The 25,029-nt window shown below is 36.6% G+C and overlaps 1 protein-coding gene across 2 annotated transcripts in view; it reads right to left on the reverse strand.

The window, feature by feature from the left end:
- Positions 1-25,029, reverse strand: part of AIMP1 (aminoacyl tRNA synthetase complex interacting multifunctional protein 1) — a 30,520-nt gene that overhangs the window by 3,065 nt on the left and 2,426 nt on the right. The window contains exons 2-6 of one of the 2 annotated variants that reach the window (XM_065736517.1): positions 9,050-9,183; positions 8,227-8,340; positions 6,105-6,260; positions 4,316-4,527; positions 1,125-1,293 (exon numbers count right to left, since the gene is read on the reverse strand). In XM_065736517.1, coding sequence (XP_065592589.1) covers positions 1,125-1,293; positions 4,316-4,527; positions 6,105-6,260; positions 8,227-8,340; positions 9,050-9,183 — 785 coding nt within the window. Of the gene's footprint in view, positions 1-1,124; positions 1,294-4,315; positions 4,531-6,104; positions 6,261-8,226; positions 8,341-9,049; positions 9,184-25,029 lie in introns of both variants that reach the window. The other variant, XM_065736516.1, reaches the window with a different exon arrangement.

Consider the following 25,029-nt stretch of genomic DNA (forward strand, 5'->3'; position numbering starts at 1 on the left):
CCACCCAAATGATATAAGGTTACATTATTCTTGCTTTACAGTATTAGCTCTCATAGCATTTTAAATGATAACTTACAGTACCCCTCTTACTGGGATCATAACCTCTTACTGGGATCATAATGGATCAGCACCTCCTGATGCAAAAACATTTCAAACCATGACAGAAATGATAGCATCTTTGTTGACAGCATCAACAGCAACAAAAGCTGAATCTGACTGCCTCCCTTTTAGCCCATGAGAATTACACAGTAATAACTGGATATAAGGGAAGTGCTCACTATCACACTACACCTGCAACACTATTTTGAATTCTCAATTCACAGGGTCACAAACTAATCCATTTTCACAGATGAGCAGAAGGTAGAAGAAATGAGAAACCAGAGAAAAATCATCTTGCAAGAAAGTCGATTTGTTTTGTTTTAACTCTATTCTGAAAAATATGATTTATTTACTTGAAGTGGAAAGAAGTCCAACACTCGCCTCTGGAGACCCAAAAAGTCATTTATCCCCTTCCCAAAGGAAGAAACCATATAAAATTCCTCAAACACCCTCTCCATAGTATTTTGAGTATTATGGTTTTTATCATACAAATGCAACACCCTTTCCATAGTATTTTGAGTATTATGATTTTTATCATACAAATGCAACACCCTTTCCACTGATCCACTCCAACCCTTCTCCACAAAGAAAACAAGCTCCCAGTTCTGACACTATTCCTAGAGGTAGGACCTAGAGCCAGAAACTTAAGTTGAGGCTCTAGACAAGATACTCTACATTTCTATACTTTAGATTTGCTAATTGCAACAAGCAAACGTTTGCTCAAATATTTGCAAAACAGAAACACTTAAAGTCTTAATTGTAAGAAGCATAATAATTTAATGCTATAGTAATATGTCACTTTTAGGAGTATTTCCCTGTATTCTTAAACATCTGATTAAATATTTTCACCCTTTATTCACAGAATTCTAGCATGCTAATAAAAAATAACTAATCCTGATGGTTTCAAACAAAATGCAACCAGCATTGAAATGTTTCATCTGCTTTAAAAGTGATGGCACCTTTGCAAGTGTGAACTGTCTCCTATTACCTTCAATCTCCCTGATTCCGAAGTATCCACCCCTTACCTGGAAAACCTTCAAAAGTGATTCTGTCCCCAGGTACAGCTCCAGGTGGGGGAGCCAGAATTTCCACTTTTTCAGGGGAGCTGGCACACATCACCATCGCTTGAGATACTACTCCTCTCATCTTGGCAGGCTTCAAGTTACAGAGCAGTATTGCCATCCGATTCTGCATCTTGGGGAAGGAAAACAGAAGGATCTGAGTATTTAAAAACCACATAATGTGGCATTCTGGGGGAGTAGGGAGAGGGTGGAAATGACTGATTTTCTAACAAAAGAATTATTGGAAGACACTTCAATATATACAAGAGAAGCACAAAACAAAGACACACAGTTTTAATGCCTGTGCACTAGACAACAAACAACATCTAAACTGCTGAAGGGCTGGTCTCTGAATATCCAAGAAGGAGTAAATGGTGCATTGTGACACAAAATGAAACTACAAAGTGAGCAGCACAGAACTCCAAAAAAATTCCATCTTTTCATGGCATAAATCACCACTTCAGCAATAGATGATTTCACAGATCAATGGTAAAAACAACAAGATTAATATAGTAATTTTAAACAACAACAAAAATGAATATATCAGCCAAAACCATAACACTGCTAATTAAAGTGGTTTTCTTTTGCACTTTCTCTAAATCACAAATGGCTTGATTTTTAAACTGTCTACAGAAAAATAAATTGATTGTGGAGCACCTGTTTTCTAAATAATACATACACATGCACACATTTTATTATCATTGCTATTATTTCTCTCTACCTTTTCTGTCTCAGGAAAGTTTTTACATCAACCCACAAGTTCCATTTTTCTTTTCTCCCTCTTTCCCCCCCAAACAATTCTCTGCCCCATCTCATTAGGGCATGGTGGTGGGGTGCAATGAGCAAGAGACTGTGTGGTATTTACCTGCCTGTCAAGTTAAACTACAGTAACAGTAAATGCATGTTTTCTTCCCCATGTGTTTTTTACTGTAAAAAAAAAATCTATTTGAGAATAAGAGGGTAAATCTCTACAAATATAATACAAACAGAAGTATGTCTGTATCAACAGAGAGCTTGATAAGACCGGCAAACTTAGGAGGTGCTTAGATATAAACAAGCTGACAATAACCAGAGGAAACTTGAATGTTATACACGTTAGAAAGTCAGCTAGAAATCTTTTTTTTTTTTCCAGAAATACAGGAACTTCAAAACTAAATAGACAGCTGAGAAATTGTAACAGAACTGCTGAAACTAAACCAGCTTCTATGGTTAGACACAGCTACTTCACATTCACAGTAAAACAGCACATTTTCCTGATATGCTGGTAGAACGAAGCAAGAAACATGGAAGAAAAACAAGCTAAAACAGGGAAAAGTTAATTCTGATATAAGCTAAGACCTCATCCTTGGAATATTTAATCGCACATTTTCTTAGGTAATCCTTGAACTTAGCTGTATAACTGATTGCTGACTATTCCTCTGTATCTCAAAATGAGATAGCATGACAGACAGGCTACTGAATATGAAGTAAAACTAGTGCAGATTGCTTTAAAGCCTGAGTGAGCTGCAATGACTAGAGCAACAAAAAGCCCTGAGTTTATCACTCTTTTTTTCTTTTCTCCTAATACATGCTCTGCGTCCTTAATCCTTCCCTTTAATCATTGATGTTAGGTTCTTTGGTCAAAGTGGATTTCAAAACAGGGAAGAAAAATTAAAATAATTGGGGTTATTTGAGAATTGCGCGAATTTCAAGAATGATCTTACTGCTAGAAGCATGCAGAGATGCACTTAAAAGAAGTAAAAAAGTGGCAAAAAAAGCTGCAAATGTTTTAGAGTTTTGAATTGTCCCAGCTACTGTTCAAATTGCTCAGAATTGGCATGGTCTACTTCATGTTTATGTACCATACGCCTATGACTGATTACATATTCTATACATGGTACCTGAGGGTGCAACTTCCAACCTGGTTTCACCACCAGTGGTATACAAAAACACACTATACTGCACATGAAGTGGGCATGCAAGACATTTCACATCTATAAATGACTTACACTGCAGACAGAGAAGATATGAATATATATTTCTTTGTAAACAGAAGTAAAATCAGATGATGCAGTCTCAAGTACTGCTGTACTACAGTATCAATAATAAAGCAACATAAGAAAGAACTGCTACTGTTGCTACATTTTGTACACATCAAGTTCATAAGCTTATTAAAAAAATTAAGTTTTTGTTCTAAAGTGCCTTCTTAAAAGCAGACAGCTGAAAATAAGCTATTTGAATTTGTATTCACTGCAAATCCATAAACTGGACACTAAGAGGTGATCAGTGCAGGACCATTATTGTACCCCATAGTTTTGTTCTGTTCAATAACTTTCTGTACCATAAAAATCACAAGCATAGTTTTAACAGCCTTCTTCATTTGCAGTCTCGCTGTGAGAAGGGGCTATGAACAGAGATTGAAAAGGCACGTGAGAATACCTAGGTTTTCCACAGGAAGATCAATTCTCTTATGACCAGCTTGTCAGTTACTGTATAAATTTCTTTATTTGACAAGGTTGCAATTGAATGTAGAAACAGCCTTCAGTCAATCCTTCCCTTCCAGTTGCTCTCTGGAAGAGGTGCGAAAGAGAAACATTATCCTAGTGTCCCAGGTTGTCAAATACAGTAGTGTACCAAGTGACGAAGAGACAGAATCAGGCTCACTTACTGTCAAGGAAGTAAAAACACATGCTTTGCATTCCACAGTTGTATAAGCTGCTCACTAGCAGCAAGTTTTGACTCTAACTTGAATTTACTTGCACTTTTCTTCCTCCAAGCAAAACATTCTAATGGGTGAGAGAAGGAAAGCAAAGCTTTCAAAAGTCTAGATGATGGTGAAAACATCACCACAGATTGCCCACAGGGTACTAGGGATTCTAAAGGGAGAGTCAGATCTGTTTAACTTCAGTGTATTTCATGTACCAAAAGTACCAAAATGGAGTCAGAATATGGTCCCAGGAGAGAAGCAATGCATGAGAAAAGATGACATGAGAGATGGGTACTTTTCCTTTCTTCTTTTGGCTAATGCTAAAGTCTACTCTCACCTTTTGTTTTCATTTTTAAATCATACAAATCTTTTAACAGAATGCAAACACAACCTTATTAACAAACAACAGTCAATGGCCAGAAGATACTTCAGGAAAGGATGGTTTATCAACAAATAATATTGTTAGTACCTGATCCAGGGGAACATATTTCACTAAACCACTGACAACAGTCCTCGGGCTTGCTTCTCCAACATCCACCTTTTCAACATACAACGAGTCTGCATCCGGGTGCTTTTCAGCAGTAATAATGCATCCAACACGAAGATCCAGACGTGATACATCTACAGGCTTTGAATCACTGCCTCCAGCAGCTGGCTGCTGTTTCTTTTCCTTCTTATCACCTATTGAAATATAGTTCAAGAAAAGTTAAAAAAAAAAAAAATGAAATAACATTAAGTCATGTACATTACTAATTACAAGGGAAATCTGAGCTACCATCTCAGAATCAAGCAATTTAGTACAAAATGCAAATAACAGTAAAAAGTTAGCACCTCTGTTACTAGTTTCCAGAAAAGAATCGTACACCTTCCCATTCAGACTGTTACAAGCAATTTCCACCCTGAGTTGTTTTCTTAATGCAGTCTTTCTAACCTCAAACGTGGCTAAAGTGCAAAGTATGCTCTGCCAATGGCCACACTGATAATCCCAAGAGTACTGTTTTAATAATTTGTAATCACCATTAAGTTCTGCCTTCCCGCTTCAACAAAAAATGAAAGGTAGACAATCATAAGTAACCAGGTTCCTTGTGCTTAATGGCTGCTCCTGAGGGTGGGCTCTAAGTCACTGCAACTGCAGTGTTACAGATGACCTTAGCTAACATTATTTGTTCTCCAGGTACACTGTTGTAAGCATATGCTCAAAGCTTCTGAAATTCCACTGATAAGAGTACTCACCCAATCATAACACAAATGCTTGTTATGACCTATACGTACACTGTACACCATGAAACAGAAATGAAGTGAAATTATGCACATGTGGCTTCTTAGAATTTTTGAGATAAGGAAGTTACATCCATTTTATACCACAGATGTTTGAACAACATTCATGATTTGAATGAATAATATGTATGGTATAAAGGAACATGTAAAAAAGTTGAAATAACCAAGTCTGTTATTCTTTCATCCAAGAAAACTTAGCTATCACCATAAGCTAAACTCCCCTCACTGATGTGAACTGAACTCTCCTTCCTAGGAGTGGGGCCAGAGAAGCAAATGAAATTATCATTAATCAAATATAAGGATGACTTTTTTTTCTGAAAGAGTGGTCAGGCACTGGAATGGCCTGCCTAGGGAGGTGGTTGAGGCACCATCCCTAGCGCTGTTCAAGAAGCGTTTAGATGAGGTGCTAAGGGATTTGATTGAGTAGTTGGGTAGGGATAGTGATAGGAGGATGGTTGGACTAGATGATCTTGTAGGTCCTTTCCAACCTTATGAACTTAACCTATGAACCTACATTATGCCAGACACTTAAAGATCTAGGATAAAAAGTTAATTATTATATTATTTTTTGTTTAAATAATCTCTCTTCAAAACTATTCTGTTTATGTATGATCAAAAGTGCTAATGTTTACAGCAAAACATGATTAAGTGTAATACAGGTATATGTAATTAAAGAAACTGTTCAGTTTTTGGTGGGCGGGGCTTGTCTGTTTGCTTCTGTGGAAATACAGTTGTAACTCCCTTTTGTTAAAAAAATTTAGTTATATTAAAAGAAATCTAATACATCCCACTTTAGTGAGAATTTACATCTTGACAGCCTCTGTTAGTTTCAAGGTCTTTCAAGACTTTAAGAGTTCGCATATGACTCTTCCTCACGTGACTGTATGAGCTGTTTTTTGCTACTACTCAGAATGATGTGAAAGCACTTCCATAAATCAAATTATTTTCATGTCTATCACAGTTAAGAAAAAACAAAATACCTTTTTTTTCTACTTTTTCCTTCTTCTTCTTTTCTTCATCTTCACCTTTAATGTGATCTTTAGAACCAGATGATGCAACTGCTGCAGGCTGTGAAACATCTTCTGAAAACGAAGCTGTAGAAACAGTTGTACCAGAAGGAACAGCGATCTGTTTTACTAAGAATTAAGAATACATAAATTAGAAGGGGTGCTAAAACTTGCAGAAATACATTTCAGTTTTCCAGTATAATGAAGGAGTAGAGAGAAGTGAATATTTTGCTTTAAACCCCTAAATCACAGCTACTGAGTAGTCAAGTGCATTACAAAACCAACTACAGAACTCACTATATGTGTGATTATTCTGATGTTAGGAATGAAGCCTTTGACTGTTCATTTTTTAGAAAGGGAAAAATACTATCCACCTTACTAGTTATCAGATGAAAGTATGCAAAATGCATTTCTTCTACCTCATACTCTTCAAAGATCTCATTTAGCACTACTTCGTAGTGTATAATCATCATCAATGACTGACAAACTTCTAGTATCACTATAGCACTGCATTCTGCATACATGCTAAGTGTGTCTTGCTAAGTGTGCTAAGTCTTGCGCTTTCTTGAACACAAATATTTGCAAAAAGTTACTATTTTAATACATTTTTGAATTTGAGATTTCATTGCACCAACAGCTACTTGCCATCTTGCTTGCTTCTTGTAAAAAGACATTCTGATAAATAAAGCCTTAAGGGATATTTTTAACATTCTACATTAATCTGAGGTATTTTTGTTCAAACACTTCATACTTGCACAGCTAGAACACATTTAATTCAAAACAGAACATCTGAATTTATTCCTACTAGCATTTAGAAAAAATAGATCAAAAATTAAAGATGCATGTGAAGCAAAATATTTCCTTACTTAAGTACAGTGTAATCTCACGTAAAGACTTTATTTTCCAAAGTAAAAAAAGAATTCTATGCATTTATAAAACACGAGGCTTTTTGAATACTGAATGTCTTGTTTTTCAGTAAAAGCCAGTATGGTTGAATGCTAGCATCTATCCACACTGGGCACTACCTCACACATTTTAAAACACTGACAGTTTGGGTAAAAATAGTAATACTTGTTAAAGGTGGAAAAGGCCTTGCTTTAAAACAATTTTAAAGATAACACGCTACATATTAAATGCTTCTGTTTCACTTCTCCCCTTTTTAAATACAGAATTATGTTGTGAGCTGAACTGAGCAACACAGAAGAGAACAAAGAAGGTAAAAACAGTGCAACTACAGTCTAGGCTTACTAAAGCTTGAAATAAAAATTCAAGACACATTGTACCTATTCTGTATTGCCATAGATTTCTAATAAGTCACTGTTCATCTGTTTGTTGAACAATTACTTGATTTTCTATAGGGATTACAGTCAGGATATACAAACTACAAGACTATGAAGAAGAGTTAAATATTCATCAGTTTTCATGGTATTATAAGTACTTACTGACATCATTCAAGATTGGGGTTCATTTAAAAAGTTGTTAGAAAAGACCATACCAAAGAGCCAGTTTCATGTCTGATAAAGATTTGGCATATAATACCTATTATGCTTGCAGCTTACTAAAACACTGGAGGTAAGTAACTTGTAATAGACATTGAATCTGGGAAAATCCAGAGTTTATAAGAGATGTCATAGACGCACATTCCAAAAGAAAAAGAAATAAGATAGCACAAGACAGAATCATTTTAATTGGAAGGATCCTTTAAAGGCTATCTGATCCAGCTCCCCCACAGTGAACAGGGCCATCTACAGCTCCATCAGGTTACCATCCCTTCCAGTCCGCCCTTGGATCTCTCCAAGGTCACAGAAGCACAGAACTGTAGGGATTGGAAGGGACCTCTAGGGACCAAGTGCAACTCCCAGGGACAGGGCATCCACCACCACCTCTCTGGACAACCTGTTCCAGTCACTCCCTACTCCGGGCATAAACACTTTTCTTATATCCAATCAAAAATTCACCTCCATTAGTTTGAGACTACTTCCCCTCATCCTATCACAACAGATCCTACTAAAGAGTTTGTCCCCTTCAAGAACTGACTACACATCTAAGAACTAACTAGGTCTTTGTTGCCTGAGGACAGGACTTCAGTCCCCACCTCCATTTCGAATTTCAGCCTGAATCAGCTCCTGTTTCAGCCCTTCAATTTCTTTCTTCAGTTTTGCATTTTCCACACGTAGCTTCTTCTCTTCTCGGAGCGATGCCTGCAAGACTAGAAGTTGACACTATGTTGAACACAACAGGTGCAAATAATTAACATTTATAACTAGGCAAACAGAGGTTTTGTTAAAAAAATCTACAAACAAAAAAAACTTTGACGGAGTATACTACTAGTCGTATTTAGGAATTTGCTTTTTTAGTGGTTAAAACTGGCTTTAAAAATAATCCACAATACCTATATACTAGAGTTGCCTTTCAACATACTAACTTTCCAGTCTCCTAAACCAATTCTCAGAGGAAATACTAAGAAATCTACTAAAAAAAAGTTTGAGCGTTTGTAATATGGAGAACCTTCATCCAATGATGCTATTTTATATGAACTATCAAATTCGGTGCTATGATATTCTCAAGCAAATCCCATAGTGGTGAAAAGCAGTGATAGGCTCATGTCAATGCATAGTCTCGTATCAATCCCAATTGCCTTTCACCCCTAAGAAAGGAAAAGTGCCCTATCTAATTACCATAATCTGTTTGTGTCACTATTCTTTCATCCATGCTTTCATATTTCAGAATAAGTAGCTTCAAAACACCCACAAACCACAAGATAGCAAAAAAGGTGCCACTATTAGAAGCATCATCTTGGAAAACTTAGAGGACTGACAGCACTAATGAAGTGGTTTGTGTTCTGTAATTTTTTTTCCTATGAGCATTTCATTTTAACCATCTAATGAACAAGTTTATCGTAAGAGAGAATTCCTTACTAGCTTTCTCCTTGAGCAGAGCAATTTGCTGTTTGAGGTATTCAATAACTTGATCAGCCTCAGCACCCTTCTGCTCCAATCTGTTCAGCACTGCACTGTCAGCTGCCATCTTCATGAAGAAACGGGCTAAAAACCTAGACAAATAACAGAGATAAATTATATTGAGAAGTAATTAATTTTATGTCCCATCTCTTACTCCAAAAAAGCAGCTCTAAAACCAGTGCTAAAGTGAAGAAACCTGCTACTTGAACAAGCTGGGCTTCTACCTCCCTAATGCAAAGCCTGAACAAAAAGCAATAATAAATTAAATTTAACAGTTAAACAGAATCTGATGTTAAACAGCCGCTTTTTAAGTATTTCAGAAGAAAAGCAACTTTTCTTCCTAGCACAGAAAACATGTTCTTGCCTCATGAAACAGGAAAAACTCTACCCTCTGAGAAAGGTCTAAAGATGTGAATGAATTAATATACAGGAAAAAAAATATAATGTAAAAGGTTACACTAGAGAATATTTCCTGATTTTATCTGAAAATTCTGTTAATTGCACATAGAATTTTATTAAGAGTAAGAAAATAGAAACAACTCCAGAATTTCCAAACCTCCTTAATACACTGATTCAGAACATAGCAAATACTTTATACATTGTGGCTATGCACGCCTTAAGAACCAACTTATTTTTAGGCAGAATTCATCAGCATTTTCACTTATCTCTGATAAATGCAAATTTTACTGCAGGTTCCTAGCTTAACTTTTACTTTAGAACTGATTTCATTAATCTCATTTTGTTTCCACTGAAACGGAAGGCCAGGTGCCCAGGTAACAAATTCGAGGAGTAGGAAATATAAAACAACACTTAAGTGTAAGAGAACAAATAAATGCTGTTAATTTTCTTTCAGCATATTCAACTTTTTACTGGCTTTCTCTACTGCTCCAGAAACAAGCAATCAAAGAGGCCTTGCCAGTTTTCACAAGTAACAGCAATATAATTCCTGAGCATTTGCCCATCAAATGCAACAAAGGGAAGACCTAGTAAGAAAAAAGCAATCCAAATCCCTGCATTGGCTCCCAAACCCTTACCAAAGCCCCTAAAAACTTTTTCTCATATCAAATTGGCAAGAAAGCATCCCATTTTATTGTGAGATTACTCTGACTCTGTGACTTCAGACTATTTTCAATATATGAATACTCCCTCCTAGGATTTGCAACAGAAGCCACAAGGCTGACAAAATAGCTTAAAAGTAACTTAAAGGTAAGCAGGCACAATCATACTTTCCATAACACTAACACAGCACTTTAGCTGGACTCTCACTGGCACCTTAACATTTCATGCCTGATCTAAAACTACATAAGAACTCAGTTCTTCAGAGCTATAAAGCAGCTATATAGCAGTCTTCCCCTCCTTCCTGTCAAAGGTGACACCAAATTGGTAGTTAGAAATACAATTAAAAGAATTAGAAGTTCTCAAAGTAAAATTCACAAAGCCAAAGAGACACTGTAGCAGATGATACACAGGATTTAGTCTTCCTGCAAGTGACGAATATAACTTTCCTTCTTTGTAATCTATGCAAGCTTGTTCTACACAAATCTATTTCAGAAAAGATTTATTGTCATCTCACTCTCTGCCAGTCCACAGGAAATTTTTCTTCTAAAAGCAAGAAATTATTGTGGAAAAAGAACAAGGAAGGGTCATCTCCTCAGTGCAACTAAAATTATTTTAGTATTTATCTCTGCATTGAGAATTTTCTTCCCCCATGTGCAACATGCAGGATCCATTACTTCTAAGATCTAAACAAACAAACAAAGAAAAAACCAACCAGGCATTTCAAAAAGAAAAAAGTGACTCCAATAAGATACTGATTTAGATGTCAACTGGAAATAAATATAAAAATATTACAACAACACAGCACAATACAAAGCCTGGGGTATTACTGTTTGCATACCAATAAGATCTCTTGCAAGCTACATACTCAGGGGAACACAATACTAACAGCAGAAACTGCCAACAACAACAAAGATGCTACTAAAACTTCAAAGTAAATAAATTGGTACATTTTGCAGGTTTCAGCCAAGTTGGCTAATGAACTGAAGATCTGGAAATAAAGTTACATGATTACAATGGGTAGACATTTTCCCACTTGTCAAATAAATTTCTGTAGGCCTAGTATTGCAACCATAACACAAAGGAATAGGTATTTCCGATGCTAATATATAGAGCAAACCAGCCAAAACCAAGTGCTGTGCAAGCGCATGAACCCATAAAGCAGTGTGATAAAATTGTATCCAAAAAAGGGCACAACTTTGTTTCTTTGTTTAAGAAACACCCCTGCTATAAAAAACAGAGCATTAAAAATGAAAGTATTGGAATAATCAAAGTCTATGCTCCGCAGTCTATTTTTCCCTCTGTCCCTTATTTCCTTCACCCTCTGTTACTCTTGTCCATTCCACAAGAAAAATGATCAGTGATGTACAAACTAAAAGAAAGAAAAACTGGAACAACATCGTACAAAGAATAGTAACTTCTTACAGCTACATTTTTGTTTGATTGTTTGCATGTTTGTTTTACAGAAAACATTCCAGAAGCCAACTGAAAGTAAAGCCACTTCTTACAGTTACCTCTTATGAGCTGCTTTCCTTTCTTCACCTAGAACAGTTGAGAAAAACAAGTAGTGAGTAGCTACAGCAGTGGGACAAACCTTCTGAAAAGAGTAGCTGCCTAGAATTTACCCGGGTATTCAGCTAAGAGAAACTGCTTAACCACAGAGCTCTGATTCCCTCTTGGTACTTGCAACCTTTAGTGCTGCCTCCAGACCTACTGTTTCCCCATAATGGAACTTAATCAAACAAAACAGCTCTTACAGTTACCTGTAAAGTTGTATCAATACAGAAAAACTGTTGACTTTCTCATCATTCTATTTCCTGGTTTTGAAGTGCAGCCTATCTTTTCACTTTTTCAACAGAAAGCACTGCTTGCTGTTGTCTTCAAAATACTTGCAGTCCCCTACTATAAGGGGACAGGCATTAGTTTCCCAGGAACATCCAGTGCAGAAGGTTTCTAAAAGTGGAAGGCTTCCTGTAGTACTTCAATATTACCTATATAGCAGAAACCACCCCAAAATGTCAGTATTTTACGCTAGTTTATCAGATTTTGTCTAGACATTAGACTATGTTCAGATCAAAAATGAAAAAGTATGAAAAAGAAAAATGAAATGTAAAAGGAGAATAAAAATCTAAACTTTGTTGCATCTTACGCTTCAATATTACGTTTCCTAACGAAACAAAAAGTCAAACCCCCCATAAAATTAATGACAAGATTTAGAACAAACTCTAAAAATTGCCTTTGGAATCTATCCATGGTCAAAACATGGAACCAATTACTTTTCACTATTGGAAAAGCAATCATTTAACCAAAATACAGAAATTGGAAGCCAACTGACTCCCAAAACCTAAAATAATTAGCTCCAAGCATTACATTTTCCAGCTGCAAGTTTTACTTTTATTTTTAAGCCAGTATTTTAAAGCCCTCAGCTTATCTTGCAGTGCTTTTTAATGTGAGTGCACAAAGAAAGATTACTAACTGTATGAGATCTGGACTGCAGGCTGCTGCCCCCTGTGCGCGTATTCAGTACATCTGTAAGACCAAGATAGCTTTTATTTTACCATTTTTCAGTTAGTAAGTCTTACAGATCTTACAGGCATTTTACTTCTCATCCTTATTCTTTCCTATAGGTCTTGGTGCAACACAGCCAAGTGCATCCCATTTGTACTTGGGCACTTGTTGAGACAAGGAAGATGACAAATTTTGCCACAAACAACAAAAAAAATCAACTGCCTGCTTCTCACCTCTTCCTCTCCCATATATACACTCACCCACAGACAATCACAGCTGAACTGGCAGAGCTCACAGCACCAGGCTGCAAAGCAGACCTGCTGCTGGCCAGAGCTGAGCCCTGAGCAATGCTAGTTGTGCCTCTGGGAGGGAGGGATGCAAGAAAAGAACAAGACAGCAGCTAAGAGAGAAGTTCAGCCGGTCATTGGCGTGAAACAAAAAATAAAAGCTGATAGAAACATCTGCTTTTTGACTGAAATGCTCTGTTCATATTACAGCTTGTCATTACAAAGCAGAACCTGCAGGATCAACCCTATTCTAAGAGTAACCAACAACACAAAGTTAATAAAATTTCTCCAATGCTAAATACGTTTACAGCATTTTCTCAAGCTTTTGATCTTAAGTTTCAAGTAGCTCTCGAATGAAAACACTTTGTTTCTTCCGTGAGATGTCTCAAGACACGCCAAGCATTTCAACTTATATTGCAACATACTCTACTTTCAGTAAGACTAGTATCAACAACCACTATGTTTCTGCAAGTGCATTCAAAGACTTCTCTCACAGCATCTTCTTCTGAAACAGCCATTTCTGGCAGATACTCTTAGAAAAACCCATAAACATAACAGAACATGCCAGGTGTTCACCAGATTCTGCTTTCCTGTGCTCTGCACTTCCATGAACTATCAGGACACATAGCAAAGCAGATTTAAGAATCTCACATCACACCTTTTTATTCTGCAAAGTATGGAACAGTAGTGAGCAAATCAAAACAGAAGAAAATGAGAGTGAAGGTATGCACTGTCTTTTGCTCAGTTGATAGATTACTGCAATATTGATGCTCTGAAGAGATGAGAATATGGGGCAAGTTACAATAGAGACAATTCATGCTTTAAAACACATCTTCTCATACCGTCTCCTACTAATTTCTGATGAACTATTCTAGACCCAATGCTATATATACTTTTGGATAAGATTCACAGCGTCTAATTTCATTTTACATTTTCGGTATGAAGAAAGGGCTTATATTTGTGTACTCGTGAAAACTTAAGTTTTTAAACAACTGAAGCAGGCTATGGCTGATTACTTCTGACATCAAATCTTAATTGTCACTTGATCACTTCTATACTTCTGTCACAGAAGTGCAGAAGATGTGCAGCAGCCCCAGTTTGTCATTGCAGAGGTAATACTTTATTGCATTTAGTTGTACACCTGTAGTGATACAGGTCTATTGCTTGGACATTTTGGAAATCAACTCTATTTGGTAAGTTTCAAGCACATGCCTGTTGCTGCCACTCCATTCACTTCTCAAGAAGTTGGATCTTGAACTAGATTCTTAACTTTGTTACACACTGAGAAATGCAGTTATGACTTTCACACACAAATATTCCTTCTTAAGAAAGGCTACTGTAAAAGAAGTAAGATTTTTATGCTTCAAGAGGCAGTGGGGAATCAGAATTACTTATCTGAAACAACTATGATCACACACACTTCCATCCATAGAAAAACATAATTCCTCAATTGCAAGCTAAAGCAGAAGCTGTTCAAAGAGCTTTAGACTGACAGGTTGAAGAAAATATGCTTCAAAAGTATTTATGCAAATTAGATACAATTTTTGCATTGCTCAAAATTACTTAATGATCAAAACTCTCATTTCTTAGTTCTAAAATAACAAAAGTAACATCTCATTACACTTAAATATAAATATCACCTACATTGAAAAGACAAGTACATATTAAAGTTTAATCCATCCATCTTTCATAACTTATAGTTAGTTCTGCAAGGAAGGAACACAGATTTTCCAAGTCTCAAATTGTCAAGTTTTGCAAAATTAAAAACATGCTTTGAAATCCTAAACAAAAACGTGTAAATGACCAAAAAGTACATCCTTACCCATGTTTATCTTCAGATATAAGAAAGGAAACACAGGGAAAGTATTTATGGTAGAATGATAGTGAGCCCTTGAACACCACCAACTAGCCCTGAGAACATTTAAAATAAAGCTGTACTGTTTGTGATGCCAACATTTTGAACATAATTCATCATTTCAGCATAAAACTTAAAAAAAAAATCAAGAGATGATTCTCAAATCACTACAGAAACTCATTTTTGACTCTGTGTACTAGATCACTGACCAGGTACTAGAAGCATAGCACTGTAAAACATCAAATGGAGCTTTAATTCTTGTCTTAGATTTTTCTAAAAGAAAGAACGTTGCTTTTGATAAGATAAACAAGGAATTACAGCCTGAATCACAAAAGAATTCTGTAAAGAAAGGAAATAAAAAGTTCTGTAGAATTAGGTCTGTTTGCACTAAGCCTATTTCCTTTGCTGTGCCCAACAAGCAATTGGTTTGACTGGGGCTTTGAACACTTGAATAGCCCGACTATTGTTATTATTGTTGTTGTTATTTTTGGAGCACTTAAGTACACTTTTTAGAGTACTCATCGACTATAAACAAATGTGTAGTCCATACTGAAAGCAATTTGCTAAGCGGCAAATCATAAGGCATAGTCAGATTTCTGCCATATGTTATTTCAACTCAATTTTGCATCGAGACTCGGAATAATTACTTTGCAGATTTCCAAGCAACTGACATGTCTAACACTATCCATCCAAGAAGCAATGCCAGCCCTAGGAAATGTTTTGCTGGCTCTGGAGCCTACAGTTGAACCCTGATGGCTGCCAGATAAATCAGGCTCAATCTCAGCCGCAGACAGGTCCCTTAGTAGCCCTAAGAGCTTACCCCTCCCTATTTTAAAGGGCTGGAAAGAATAAAAACACACATCCAAGCCTTTTCATATTGAAAAAACACGGTATGGAAAAAATATATATTTATTTAAATGGGATCGAAGCAGCTAAACCACTGATACCAATTTTGAGGCAAGTTATTCAAGACTGTTTTTAAATATGAAGACAAGTCACTTTTGAAAGAGAAGGATGTACCAAAGACATAGGTGAGTCACAGCATTAGTGCGACAAACATACCAACACTATCAGAAAGGAGTGCATGAAAAAAATAAAGGCCAATTATTTGTTACAACAAACAAAAGCATGAAATTCTTCCAAACATGAAAACAGGCTCAATTTAAATTCTAGTGAGTCTTTCAGATCCGTGTAGACCATTAGAAATTTAAGAAAAAATGTTTCAATATTTTGCTCAACTTTGCAAGATAGAGTAGACATTACAATATTATTTAACTGTATCACATCTTAGTACTCCACAGCTGTAGTGCTCAAAGATTTAAGGAAATTAAAGAGTAGCTGCAATGCCATTTATATCCTGTCCATGAGCTGTGCAAAGCTTCTACTACCGACAAGCTCCAATTCCAAATGATCTTCATGCTCTCTCATATGTCTGAACAGGCACCCCAAGGATTAAACAAAGCAGACATGACTACCAGAAGCAGGTTAACTGTCCAGGTTAGGACAAAAGTCATGAGACATGGATGCCAGTTGCAAGAAAATTCTTCACAGCTACCAAGAATTTTTCAGTAACAATGAAGACTGTAGACAAAGTTACACGTAACTTTATTTTCTATGCAGAGAAGAGTGGCCAGAAACGCTTAGGTTGTTTAAGAAAAGCAACTCCTCTGCACTGCTTGAATTCAGCTCCAACAAATTACACGCCCACTGGATCTGCCAGGTCCCTTGGAAGTTCACCAGAGATCCATCTGGCTGTGCTTTACAGTATAGTTCAAAATTTAAGGAGCAGCTTCTATGCCAGAACAGCTGGACAACCTCATGTATTTTTTCAGTCTCTTTTGGATCTTGCTGCATTAATGTTTTAATAGCACTATAAGAATCTAATAGTAAACGATCACCACGTGAAGAAGGAATTCTTACATAACTCCTGCAATGGAAAAGAAACAACACATACAACTTGGTACCTTGGTTCTTCAGCCATAAGCACTGAACTCCAAACCTCAAATGTATCCAACTCCTGGGAACAAAAGCTTCCATCAAGCTCTTTCACAGTTCTTTTAGATTTATTTATTTATAAAAGCTTAGTTTTCCAAAGCACTGTGTATCCAATGGATACCACTGTACTAAAATAAAGTAGCTGCTACATATGTCTCAAAGTATCCCCGTAAAACTTCCTCGACAGGTGATGGACTTCACAATTACACACACACACGCTTATACATTCAGAAATATAAGTGGACTCAGCTGCATCTCAGCAAGTCCGCAGGGTCAGCATATGCCACAGAAGAACTCAAGGAATCCGTACTGTTGCTCATCCTCTCAGGTTTTACAGGGGAGTGAAAGCTTTAGATTACTGTCATAACTAGAGGGCAAACTACTCATAAATCAGACAGATTGCACTGCAGTTTTGCGTCTTCAGCCACCTGTTTGATCTTGGATATTTTTACTGCTTTCTGTAACTTTACCCTAAAAAAGGGAGGGCTCACACTACTTGCTTAAGAACATGCACAGCAGTCATAAAAAGGTAAAGAAGATATATTTACCCATTTTCCAAGTTTGCTTGAAAACACACATTTTTAAAACACCTCTCAAAATCTCTCTTTTCGGTCTGCCTGAGCAATACATGGCAAAAAACCTTAGCTACTATAAAGATGTGTTTATTTCCAAACTTTTCAGACATCATTATGCAACGTACTTAACATTTGCAAAGGATACAAAATCATTGTATTGATTAGACAGTATACAGGATAACAGACTCTCTTCTAAACTTAGAGGAATTTAATTTTAATTTACAAGTCTCCTAATGTCAGAAAGCCGCCTGCAAGTTACCTTACCAAGTCCAACAGTGAAAAAAGGGAATCTCAAAAATCTTTATTTTTACCTCAGTATTAGCTTGTCAACACATACAATTAGTATCTTGCAGCATTGCTAAAAAAAAAGCAGGATTTAACCATTCTGCAAAAGCATGCAGAGGTTAAAGATAATCATTATTCACTCACAAAAGCATTCAGTAGACACCATGCATACGTACAGCAAGAGGATCAGTGCTCTCAAACTACAACGATATTAAAAATTGCTTGCATTTACTGAGGCAGAAACTTGAGCTACTCTTTTATGTCAGACCAATAAAAGCTGAAGAAAGTTAAACTTGAAAGCATGCATGTACATGTGCATGCCTGTGCAATCAACACAAGAATGATGGCAAACATCACTTAATGGGGGGAGCAACAAAGCAGCCTTGAAAGAGAAAAGCAGACAGTCCTTACAGACCTTTGAACTCAGTCATAGAATCTCATTTACCTAAGCTAAAGCCTCCCGCACACATTTGACTTCCCCATTTCATTCATCACACAAATCACTGTGTTCTCTAGAGTTTAATTTCATCACTTACTACAGCAGAACAGTATTTTAATGAAAATCTTTCAAGAGGATATGAACTTGAGCAGCGCAGAGAAAAATTAATTATTTGGCTGTAGAGCAAAAAGCCTAAATTAACTTTCAAATCTGAAGTGGGTTGACAGCCACTAAACCTCAATTAGGTTACATGTCACTTGAAAAGCATGTTGCAATAGTATATACATCCTTGTATTCTTGACATCAGACCCAAAACACAGGTCTCCCCTTTAATCACATACAGAGACAAGAGAGTTAACATTCCTTGCAATTATCTCTGCGTACAACTACTAGATACCATAGCTAACTGTTCTCCTTTTTGTACCAACAGCTTTAACTCTGGGGTGGTAGAAACCTATAGAACATTTTTCCCTACAGAAGAAGTAAGAATTTGGAAGAAAACAGTTTTCAGTAGACTTCCATTTGTGCAAATGAAGACTTTTCTATTCTGAGTATGAAAAAAAAAACAAAAAACAACTTCAGAAGCAAAGACCAAACAACCATCAGTAATTTCCAAGCAAAGGCCAGGGAATAACATTATAAAGGATAATTGGAATCAAAAGAGAGAGCTTTGCTTCTGCTGAGATAGGAAAAACAACAGAACAGTGATGTATTATTGCACAGCTACGTCACACCTACTACTAATTTCAAACAGAATTTTACAGAGATTAAATTGCCTGTATACAAAAAATACCTGAACACTTCTTCTGTTCAGCAAATACTTAGATTAAGTTCTCTTTATTTTTAAAATGAGAATCATTTACCAATCTGCTGTTCAGATTTTATATGCTTATTTTCTAAACCATATCAGTTGCCAAAACTCATAAATTAAATGTAAACCCCATGAAAACAACAGGTATTTGACTTGCTAGTCACTCTAGCTGACCTCCCAATACCACAGAGGGCCATCTCGAAGCATCATCCTTAAAAGATTCAAGTTACTTTCTATGTTCTAAACTGGAGAAGAATATGAACTTCTCAAAGCACATCCTACCATCCCTTGGGAACTGTAGTTCTTACAGTACAGTGCCCCAGCCTTCTTCCCTCTGTTGATTTAACATTAAATGTAATCATGAATGACTTCTCGCAAGAAGAGTTCTCACACTGGTACTGAAAAGAACTAAAGTAGGAAGCACGCTGATACTAAAGACTTGAGTTTACAAGCATTTGCTAATCCTATTTCAAAGTAACCATACTGAAGAGTGTATATTCCTCCAGGCACAGTTTAGAACAACACATTTACTGAGTGAATAGTATACCAATGTAGGTTAACTTCTGAACTACATCATCTATAAATACTTAAGCAACATTTAAGAAAAAGCACAGCACTACTGCATCTTTCTTACCAAGAAAGTAAGCTGTTTCAAAATGACTGCCTTCTAAGAGGATCAGAGTAATGCAAGTTATTTATCCCACTCTAAATTTAGACCTGCACAGAGGACAAAACAAAAAAACCCCACAAAACCTTTTTGCATTCATCTTGGGTATGGAGAACAGTTACAGCAGCTACTAAGCTTGGCAGTACCCAAGAGTAAAATCCTCCAAGTAACTTTCAGAGACTGGCATTTTTTCACCTATGGAGTCAACACTTCTTGTTTCCAGTTTACTATTGAGCTAATTACGATCCCATTGTAAGACTAATTAACCTACTGAAAAAAACAACCATCTAAAAATCATTTTTAAAATTGAATAATCTGTTACAAGAACGTCAAAAGATATAGATTTGCCATCAAGTTCTCAGTAAAACTTAATTATGGAGAAAGTAAAAGTTATTTGTGCAAAGGAAATAATTTTAAGTTCTTATCATTAGTGTTATTTTATAGAGGTTGTGTTGACGTGAAATTACTTACCCACTGTGATGTAGCAGGGTAATTCAACCCCTAAGAATAGATTAATTTCCCCAATGTACAATTCAGTGTCATATCCTAGTTGGCAACGGTGACTTCCTCAATATGTGACTGTTACCAATTATCAGACCACTCCACACAGAAGGTTTCAAAGCTTACAGGAGAACAAGCAAGAACGTGAACTTACAGCCTTAACTCCAGAGCAGCTGCTACTAAGCCAAACATAGTCCCTTTTACATGCCATGTGCAAGCATGTATGCTCCTGGGGGAAAAACAGTCCCTAGCTGCCCAGGCCCACTGAGCTGCTGAAATGATTTGCTCACTTATCTTCTGAATCTGAAATACAATCCCACTACAAAGCTGTGTATTAAACTGTAATTGAGAAACACTCTGGGATAGAAACTAGATCCAATAACCATGGATCGTTTCCGAGAGGGTCCCGAAGTAAGAGCCTAATCTTGAAACTATCAATCCATACACAGTTGATGCTATGTTGGGAAAGCTCCTGATGAGAAGGAAATGGAAATAAAAGTCTTCTGTAATGGAAAATCTTATGCCAAAAAATTGCACCAAATGACTGCAAGAAGAGATTTGTGAACACAAAGCAGTTTTTAGAGATGTTTTATGCACTGCCAACTGCTTTCAAATGTAAAAAGCATCTCAGAATCTGTCTGCCTTCAGATAATTAGGATATGAGACAACACACCAGGGAAGCAGTTATGAGAGGAATTCAATTTTCCTCTAATCCAACACAGAATCTCCATTAGGTTTATTCCCCAGCATTTTGTGGGGAGAAAAATGGGTTTTTATATGTGAATTGCGTTAAACTAATGATCAGTAAATACAGCACATACTGCTTTCCAGCATCAATGCTAGCTCAAGCTTCCCCACCGGCTTTTTTTTTTTTTTGTGTTTTGCTTTTTTTAAGAGTCAAAAGGCAGTTTCTAGGCTGTTTAGTTACACAGAGTTGGTATAAGAACTTGAGACCTCTATACAAAGATGTAGAACATAATAAAACTTAAGAACTAAGGTAGGTCTCTCCTAGAGTTTTACTTCGTTGAGTGTGTTTTTTCAGGTAGAAGCTCTACAAAGCTTCCATTTGGTTAGCATACCTAATTCATTGTCTTTAAAAATAGTAAACGTCACCAAGCAATTACAGCTGCTATTACAGACCCTCCCCAATGAGTTCAGTCAGCAAAATACAAGTTCTAGACTATCACAACTCTCTAAACCACTAACACCTTTTAAGAGAAACCTTACTCTTCAACTCCATAGGCAGAGTTAATGTTCTCATTAATTCATTTAGCCATTACAACATAATATTAATTATAGCAGTACTCAAATTAAGAATGGATGCCACAGACTCTTTCAGTTTCAATAAAGAGAAAATAAAACCTTAAAAAGAAGTAATTTACAATACACCAACAAAATAAAATAAAGAAAAAACAGCACTCAAACGCTAAAGTAAAATGCAAGAAGGTTTTCTAATTTCAGATTCTGAAGAATACAGCATTCAAGACAATAACCTATTACCCAAACTACCTTCATCTCCCTACACCCATGCTAGAGAGTATATAAGAACCATTAGATCACAGCCTAAATCAGTGATTAAGGCAGCTAGTGAAGGGTCATAAATAACCAGCCCTGGGAACACAGGTGGAAGCAATTCACCTGTGCTACCGGAAGGGGCAGACCCTGGCTCCACCCCTCCCTAACCTCATTTAAGGACTGGCAGCAACAAAGGAAGCATCTCAACTTGAAGATTACTTCCTTTGGGGTGCTGGGTGGGCCCTGGTCCTCAGAAAGGGGGTAACTGATTCCTTCTTTATTGCTAGATTGTGACTACTCCCTTTCTTGGCTTTTAAAGCAACTACACTTGCTGCTAGCTATCCTTATAGTAGATAAGACTTGTGAAGTTATAGAAAAGGAATAGAGCCTAGGGTGTTCAAGAAAAAAAATATACAGCCTCATTCAGGAACAAATTCCTTAGTGAAATGGTATCACTGTAACAATGCTTGATATTCTTCTATAAGAAGCTATATTATATTACGGAAGCAGGTTAACCACTGTAGCAAAATATTTTCCTATAAAGAAGCAAATAAGTGATTAAGCTGCTCTTTATAGTTTCTCATTTGAAACACTTGATCTGGCTTATTTGTTTAAACATACTGAAATTGTAAATATCACTACAAGCTAGTGATATAAGAATATGAGGGCACTAAAATCTGAAACAGCTTCTGTGTGTTGGTCTTGATACATAAGCCACTTTTAAGATGACTTCCCAAGGAGAATAAATGAAAAACCTATAAACGTACTCGGATATTTTTGGGAGGGTTGGTTCATCACCTGATGTTACAGAGTATCATACAGGAGCAGATCATGACCAGTATTATAAGCAATTATCCCCTAGAAAATATAAAGAGATCTAGCACACTGAATTCTGTCATCAAGCCTATCAGTAGTTGACATGCCTAAAGCTAGAGTAGTAACTGATCATATACTTCTAACCATGCCATATTACTCCACTTCTAACAAATGCATGTATGCTTGGACAACTAACTTTTCCAATATAAACCTGAACATATATGCTTGTACTCAAGAATGTGGGAACAATCTCAAAACATTTGGAGCTATAAGGCTACTCAAGCAAACTAGTGCACTTCAATTATATCGGTAAAGTGCTTTCTCTTGTCCTATCAAATGCAGTTCACTGATTGGAATCAGAGAGGCCACATCAAGAGGAAAATACCTGCCCAATAAATGCTTTATGCCTCTTAAGTACTCCCCTATTAAATGGATTTATGGCTCAGTTGCCAGCTGATTAGTTAATTAACATACCATAAAACAAATTATCAGAACAGTACAAGTTCCTATTTGGAAATCTAATTTCTCTTTATGTGTTTCTTCCTGTCAGTTTAGGAAATAAAAATCTGCTCAAGCTTGTAATTTCCATAAAAAAAGGTAGAAAGAGATCTGAGAAAATAAAGGACAATCAGGAAAGCTCTCTAGCCACATTTTATTGTAGTCAAAATGTCTTAGCTGCCTCAAGAGGCTTCCCATGTGATGTGTGCTGTACTCATGCATACTCAAGACCTCCACAATTGCCACAGATGTGCTTCTTCAGATTCTCTTCTTCTGTCCTTTAACTTTTTAAAGACACTTCTTAGAAGGTTTTTTATCTCCTTTGAAGTGAAGTTGTTTAGTCTACAGAAGGGAAGATAGATGGGAGACTTGGTCTCATTCTTCAAACACTAAGGAAGTTGGTATGAGAATAGGACTAAACTGTTCACCAGGTCTACTGCAGACAGGAAAGAGCAAAGATTTAAGTTAGACGTTTGGAAAACTTTCAAGTAAGAGTGAGGGACTGGACAGGCTGCCTATGTAAGCTGTGGAATATCCATCATCAGAGAGCTCTGAAAACAGGTTAGGCACATGGTTCCAAAGCAATGTAGGTATAACACACAGATGAGAATGGGCCTATAGTCTTCGCTCCCTTTCTGCAAGATCTTTCCATTGCATCTAGCATTAGAAAAAATATCCTCCTGCTTTTATATCCCAGTGTTTCAATGTTTAAAAACTTGCAGTAAAATCTACCTTTGTAATTGTGGTATTTCCCAATATTTAGGTATAGTAACTTGGAAGATCAAAACACATCAAAGACTTAATTGTGGAAAAGCAGGAAGAATAAATTGCTTATGAGATACAACATGTTACTTTCATAATCTGAAGAAGCTGGTATACAAATTAATTTGCAAATGTGATGCTGGTGAGTGGATTACAACATCCTTTGGAGGAGAACAGGACAGACCCTGCTGTGGAAGGCCACCATTTTAGACCCCTAAGCATGAAGAAACCTGCTGAGGGCTGAGCCTGAAATATCTTGCAGCTACTGTGAGCAGGAAAAGGCTAACTAGCCTCAACAGCACCTTATAGGGCTTTTGTTGTTTGCCTGACATCCACACAAAGTAGACACATGCTTCTGTGCCAAGGTCAGCACCACACACAGAAGTCTAATGACAGATGCAGCTGAAAATAGACTAAACTCTTTAAAGCACCAGAGATATCCTGATAGGACAGATATAAGGAAAACACTTTAGTATGAAATAATTAAGCCTCTCAATGAGAGAAACTAGTTAGAAAGTTCTTATGAGAGCTGTATCAACTTTATCAATACACTTGCAGACAGATAAAAAGAATGGTATCTGGTTTTACAGAAAGACTGTTTTTTAACAGACTGCAAGTAAAGAAATATGATAGTTCTTAACATGATCTTTTCTTACTCCTATCATGTTTGCCCAATACAAGAGCAAAGACTACTGTGTAGCCAGTCTGTAACCATTCCTATCTCAGACCATATGCTTCTAGGTGCAGTTCTATCATCTTTGGCTTACTCCTAGAATTTTATCTGGATTTCTTTAAGAGGGCATCTCACAAAGGGAAGGGTACAAGGAAGATCTCACATGAGTATGATTTTTCTTGCTACCTTTTTCAGAATCATCTTAAATCTCCTGCCAGCTTCTGGACCAATGGAAGACAGCCTTATAAATTTAAGAGACTACACTGCACCTACTTTTTTTTTGGAAAAATATGCTGTTGATGGATGATGCATCAAGCTCCTAATTTGTGTTCTTTTATACAAATTTTGTAAGTTTAAGACAGCAGCAGGTAAGTTACAGCTCTTGTAGTAATTCTAACTGTGTCATTGTCAGCGCACCTCTGAAGTTGTAATGAAAGATCAAAATTCTTGTTTTCCAAAAGAAAATAAACCCAATTGGGATAACAAACTGATGACTTACTGATCTGTGGCCACAAGCCTACTCAGTAAATCTTTTTTTTTTTTTTTTTTTAAGAAAAGCACCCAGATATCCAAATTTAAAAAAAAGTTAACAGTTCAGAAGGTTGCTTTGAGAAACATCCAAACCTTTCTGAAACTGTATTCAATAATAAGTAGAGATGGCTTTTACTACACTAGAGGGAAAAAAATTGCTATCA

The sequence above is a fragment of the Cyrtonyx montezumae genome, unplaced genomic scaffold (genome assembly GCF_038088225.1).
Source record: "Cyrtonyx montezumae isolate F1298 unplaced genomic scaffold, pur_monq_1.0 scaffold_2, whole genome shotgun sequence".
Classification (NCBI taxonomy): domain Eukaryota; kingdom Metazoa; phylum Chordata; class Aves; order Galliformes; family Odontophoridae; genus Cyrtonyx; species Cyrtonyx montezumae.